General features: G+C 36.5%; 1 protein-coding gene across 2 annotated transcripts in view; it reads right to left on the bottom strand.

Moving 5' to 3' along the window:
• Positions 1-542: 542 nt before the first annotated feature.
• The window catches only part of LOC134363983 (carbonic anhydrase 13), a 31,781-nt gene continuing 25,658 nt past the window's right edge, over positions 543-6,665 (bottom strand). For both annotated transcript variants that reach the window (XM_063079853.1, XM_063079852.1), the window contains one exon: positions 543-1,063. In XM_063079853.1, the coding sequence (XP_062935923.1) occupies positions 944-1,063 (120 nt within the window). In that variant the 3' untranslated portion in view covers positions 543-943. The remainder of the gene's footprint in view (positions 1,064-6,665) is intronic.

Raw genomic sequence — 6,665 nt, 5'->3', positions numbered from 1 at the left:
TGTTTAAGATGTCTCTCAAGGCTTTGCCATAAAAATGAGTTTGAGGGTTTAAGGACGGATTGTGTATTAATAAGAGACTCAAGTAATTTTTTCCACCAATTGACAGAACAATGACCCACACAAGATTGTTCCCCACTCTGTTGCCGAAACACAGGGCAAAAGTAGGCAACCGGTTCATCATGCCTGCAGGCAGGTCTATGGTCATCTGTTCATGTCATAAATTGGAAAGCACTGCATCTTGTCAATTATTAACCAGTTCATCATTAACATTACCAAGTGAATATGATATATGGCATAATTCATTGCCTTATAAATAGCCATTTATATCCTGAGGAATTCCTCACCAAATGTATGGGTTCTTTTTGATCTGCAAGTAGATACATTAAGTAGCTGTATCCCATTCCCTGTAACTCTCACACTGTTCACTTTACTGAAGTTATCGTAAAAGATGAGAATCAGCAACATAATTATCACAAAAATTTACTTTGAAATATTATCTACTTTTTCATATTGGAATAATAGCAAAACATTAAGCAGAATGACTTGTTTAGAAAAAAGTATCACAATCCTATCATTTGAAAAATAATTTTAAGTTTTCCACCTAACATCACTGAGAGACTAATTCAGTCTCTATGGCAAGATGACACTTTTAATGCATTATGAGGTTTGCAATGTCGGCCATGTTTTCACACAGGTTGAAAACATGTATTTTATAGGGTTTAGTACACATCAAACAATGTTTTCTGCTTGAATACCCATGACTGCAAATCTGAGACAGATGAATTAAGTTAGTTTAAGAGATCTGGTTTTCTCTGTGGTGCTGAAGCTGACAGTAAAATGGTACCCATAAATTGGAATTCTAGGAGGTTTTAGTAGGGACTTTTGTCTTATGTTTTGTGGTCTCTCCACAGTCGTGTTGGGGATGGTCTGCTGGTGATAATTTCTAATGGAAAGAGGCTCTCACTTTGCGGCCCTTCAGAGGCTGTGGTGGACGGTGATTGCTCAGCAAAAAAGCCTTTGCTTCACCCTCCGCTGTGCACTGTAGACCGCGGAATTTGGCCAGCTGTAGAAGAAAAGAGAAGGATTAGTTTCAGAATAGAAAGTCACACCAATGTTAATGCATTTCGCTGCACAGAAAAAGTAAGAAACTTACCATCTTTCCTCTGCCAAGAACTAAAAATATTACAACGAAAATTTTCTATTATGGGTCAAGTATAATAAAGCAACTCTTTTGCTAAATTATCATAACTGTACAAATATCTATGCATTCAAAAATTAAGTATATAAGCATTATTTATTTGAAGGTCAAAGTAATAAGAAGAAACAACAGCTAGATTATGGTTTAAAGATTACATATCTAGTAATCAGAGAATGTTTTTCTATCTATAAATACACACATGCACACACACACAAACCCCTGACATGTTTCATTACAAAAATGGACTTAACTATACATGCTATTTTGAAACCTGATTTTTTTCACTTAATATATATCCTAGGCATCTTTGTGTGTCAATAAATATAAATCTACATTGATATTTTTAATTGCTTGAAAGTTTTCTATTATAAGTACATTTTATAAATTTTTAACAATTCCTTGTTGGTTTAATATTAAATTAAGATTTAGTACAGTTCTACAGTAAATGAAGATGGATAAATTACCTAAATAATTCTATCTTCTCAAAAATGTTCACCAAAAATATTTTGCCAACTAATACACGTAAGTCTTTGGCATTTGTTTTATTTATTTATTTATTTATTTTTTTGTCCTTTTTGTGACCAGTAAGGGGAACGTAACCTTTGGCTTGGTGTCGCCTGCACTGCGCTCAGCCAGTGAGCGCACTGGCCAGTCCTATGTAGGATCCGAACCCGCGGCGGGAGTGCCGCTGCGCTCCCAGCGCCGCACTCTCCCCAGTGAGCCATGGGGTCGGCCCTATTGTTTTGTTTTGATGAAGACAAGTTATTATTAGGAATAAGAACCTCCATTCTCTAAACTTTGCTACTGACCTAATCCCAGAGTCAAGTAAATTCAGATTAGGATGCATCATCTAGGTTTTCAATAGCATCATTTACCTGCGGCCTAAAATATTTCCTGTATAATACTAACCAGAATAGGAGGCAGAGGAAAGAGACATCCTTTATAATGAACAGACAACAGTTTATAACCATACTCTATGGAGATGTGATCATCCATCATATAAGAGTAACCATGTATTTCCACAAGGGCTATTTTGAGGGTCTTTTAAAAGAGTACAGATATGGAAAGGAGGAGATAGATGTTTACAACTTACTACTGCTCATGTTTTATTAGACCAGATCATTATAGCCAAGACCAGATGAGACTTAAGAGACTCTCTGCTGAAGTCAAGTAGCAGAGGCTAATAAAATCTAACCCCTGAGACCAGAGGGAGGACACACAGCCTTCTGCAGATCATGATAATCCAGGTCTGTCTGGAGTGGCTATTCCAGGTGGCTGTGCAGGAATCCTGAGTCCTGAATGAGGGTGCTGGTTCACAGGCCTCACCAAGCACAAACTGCTTCGCCAGTGATACCACTGATTTCTCTGAAGATTTTGGTTTCATTTTCCCTCCAAACTCTCTCTGCCCCTTGTTCAATCCCTGTGGAGGTTGATCATGGTTCCCTACCTCTGCGACACTTTAGCCTCATCAGTCTAGAACTGAATCTTACTTTAGATCATTCTCTGGACAGCCTGCTCATTTGGTAAGAGTCCATAAACCTGTCCTGATGTCTCATCAAACCCCTTCCCTTTATGACTCTGGGTCTGCCAATCATTTGGCCCGGCTAGGGAGACCCCACATCTGCCAGTCCTTGCTCATGTTTACTTCTTTCAGCTCCAGTGTCCTCCGCCACTGCACTGGTCTTGAAATGCACGTGCCTGGCTGCCCCCACCATTCTCATTGCCTCATGTGGCCCCAGGTTTTGTTCAGGCAGAAAACGTGCCCCTCTGTCACCTAGGCTGCCTCAGCATCTGGAAGTGTCTCCAGTTCAGCCTCATTGCTGAGATAAGTATGACCTGTTTTGATGGTTTCCTTGGTTCTACTATTAAAATTTTAATTTCCTTGGGTAGTAACACCAGTAAGCTGAAATACTGTTTTCCAATAGTTCTGTAAACAGCTTTATGTCACTCTCATGCTCAAACCTCTTTAATTGCACTCCACTGCCTGCCAAAGTTAAGTAATAATAAAACAAGCTCTCTTATGAAACATGCTAGGCTAGACACTGTGCTAAGTGCTTTACATTACTTTATCTTATATAATCCCAAAAATAATCCTATGAGTAATATACAGTTATCCCATTTTACCAATGAAGAACTTGAGGGATAGCTAGGAAGTTTCAATAAACCATCTAGCAAATAAACCATCTGGCAATAACCACAGAACTATACTGCATCACTAACTTTTTTCTTTTTTCCCATTTTCCCCCAATCTCTTTTTTTAAATTTGCTTATTTTGTTATGGAAACATTCTAACATACACAAAAGTAGAAAGAGCAGTATAATAAACCACGATGAAACCATCACCCAGCTTCAGCAATCATCAACACGTGGCCAATGTTTTCATCCATACACCCACCCAAGCTTTTTCTCCACCTCCCATCCTGCCCAAACTCAATCATTTTAAATCAAATTCCAAATATCGTGTCATTTCAGTGTAAACATTTCAAAATATATCTCTAAAATACATAATATTTCTAATATTTTAATAGGCACACAAAACAAACTTGTCAGCATGACTTCTGAGCTTCTCAACCACCCAGTTCCAACTAACTCTCCCATATTAATTTATTACCTCTACACACAGGTCTCACTCTAAGCCAGTTTTGTAAAGGGTGGTCCAAGAGCATCTGAATACAAATACTTTGGAGTGATTCTCAAAAATTCAGATTTCTGGGCCAATCTATGGCTCACTTGGAGAGTGTGGTGCTGATAACACCAAGTAAAGGGTTAAGATCCCCTTATAGGTCTCTTTAAAAAATAAATAAATAAATAAATAGAAATAAGTAAAAATTCAGATTTCTGCCTATACCAGCCAGCTGCCAAAAAAAAAAAAGCAAACCATGAACTGAGAGAAAAGTTTCGCAAAACATGTATCCAAGAAGGAGCTTTTATCCAGACTACATAAATAACTCTTGCAACTCAATAACAAGAAGACAAACAACCCAATTTTAAAATGGGCAAATGACTAAAATAGATACTTCGTGATATGGGTTGAATGTCTGTCCTCTCCAAAGTTCATGTGGAAGATTCATCCCCAATGTGGCAGCGTTGAAAGGTGGGGCCTTTAGAAGGTTATTGGATTATGAGGGTTCTGAATGGATTAATCCATTAATAGGTTAACTGATTACTGGGTTACCATTGGTGTGGACTGGTGGCTTTATAAGAGCACATGAAAGTGCTCTTGCCATCCTCACCCTGTGATTGCCTGCATCACAACTGAACTCTGTAGACAGTCCCCAACCAGAAGGCCCTCACCATACGTGTTCCCAGGCCTTGGACTCTCCAGCCTCCAAAACTGTAAGGAATAAATTCTGTTTCTTCAAAAATTCCCCATTTCAGGTAATCTGTCATAAGCAACAGAAAATGGACTACTATATTTCACAAAAAAGTTACATGCATAGCCACTGAGTATATAAAAAAAGTTCAAAATCACTAGTCATCAGATATATGCAAATTAAAACCACACATACTCATTAGAATAGCTAACGTTAGAAAAACAGTATCAAATGCTGGCAGTGATATGGAGCAACTAGAAATTTCATACATCGCTGGTAGGAATGCAAGATGGTACAGTCACTTGAGGAAAAACAATGTGGCAGTAGCTTAAAATATTGAACAGCCAGGACCTAGTGATTCCAGTCACAGATATTGACCCAAGACATATAAAAATGTGTCCATACAAAAGTGTGTATGTGAATTACTCCTAATATCCAAATACGAATCACTATTATTCATAACAGCCAAAAACTGGAAACAACCCAAATGTCTATCAATTGCTGAACAAATTTTTTTTAATGTGGTATATCCATACTATGAAATATTACTCAGTAATAAAAATGAATAAAAGGAGCAAATTATGCTAATTAAAAGAAGTCAAACACAAAAAACTATGTACCGTATCATTCATTTAACTAAAATTCTAGAAGAGGCAAAACTCTAGTGAAAGCAAGTCAGTGGTTGCCTGGGGCTACAGGTAGGGAAGGTGATAAGAGTGAAAAAGTGCACAAGGAAACTCCTTTGGCCAGGGGATGTATTCCATGTCTTAATTGTACCAGTTGCTGCATTGTTAAACACAATCACCAAAATCAACAATGCACATTTAAAATTTGTAAGTTTTATTGTATGCAAATAATATCAAAATAAACAAAAAAGGGAAATCTTTTTTTTAAAAGAAGAATAGAATCATAGTTAGAAACAACATTGTCTCAGGCATTCTTGATTGTGACAATTTCTCAGACTTACCTTATTTTTGATTACCTTGACAGTTTTCAGAAGAGTACTGATCAGGTACTTTGTAAAATGTCCCTCAATTGGGCATTGTCTGATGTTTTTCTCATGGTTAGAACATGACTGAATTTTTAAATTATAATTTGCTTTGTTCTTTAATTCTTAAAACCACAATATCACATTATAATGATTTGAATTATTACCCAAGTAACTTCCTCAATCTGGTTAAAAGTTAAAATGTCTGAAAGTTTTCCTGCTACAGCAGATTTAAGTGAATGCTTCAAAGTGAATTAACAATCACACTAGAGCTCTAAAAAGCAGCTATAATTTTATACACTCTCCTGCATAATAATCACGTTAATCATACTAATTCATAGAGCCTCAAAAAGATAGTGGTGAATCCGCAGCTAGGCAGTTATAATTCCTAATTTGCAAGGAATTATTTTTAATAAGGTTGACTTTATTCTTTTTAAGGAACTAAATTATATATTTTGATGTATTCTCTTTCAAATCACTGGTGGATTGGAAAAAAGCAAAAAACAAGTTATTTTCCAAGTTGCCTTAAGGAATAAAGATATCTTTGAAATATGAGGGGAAACATGATCCCCTAATTATAATTTATTAAGTTATAATTTATTAAGTCTTAATATTAACCAGTTCGAATTTAACAAAGGAATGTAAAAGTAAACAGTTTATTTAGCATGTGAAGGAGAGAAAACTGAACTCCCTTGATAAAGCCACTGAATCAGCAGCAAGTCATATTTCTCATGATATAATAATGGAAAAAATTCACAGGAATTTTTCACGTCAATCAAGCTCTGGATTTCTATCCAGACTTCTATAAAATGTTTTAATAATTACACACCAGGTTATTACTTGTCTTTAATCCTAAAGATGAGGTCAACGAGGAGAAACACCCAACATTAAGTTGAATGTGCTCAACACCACGAAAGGAAATGTTGCCTGAAATGATCTTGGTAAAGATGAATCAGCTCTAGTCTGATTGGGGGGAAAAATAAACAGCTAGGCAGGTGGGAAAGCACAAGACAGGAGTACTTTATTAGCTGCAAAAATTACTAAACTATGTTCATGCTAAGATACAGCAGCACCTAATTCAAAAAGGACAACGACAACGAAAACAAAACATAAACTAAGAAGCACAGCATCTCAAAACATACAGACGGCATCCACCTGTCAGATT

This window comes from Cynocephalus volans, chromosome 15 (assembly GCF_027409185.1).
Source record: "Cynocephalus volans isolate mCynVol1 chromosome 15, mCynVol1.pri, whole genome shotgun sequence".
In the NCBI taxonomy this organism is placed as follows: Eukaryota; Metazoa; Chordata; class Mammalia; order Dermoptera; family Cynocephalidae; genus Cynocephalus; species Cynocephalus volans.
This window is presented reverse-complemented; position numbering and strand designations above follow the sequence as displayed.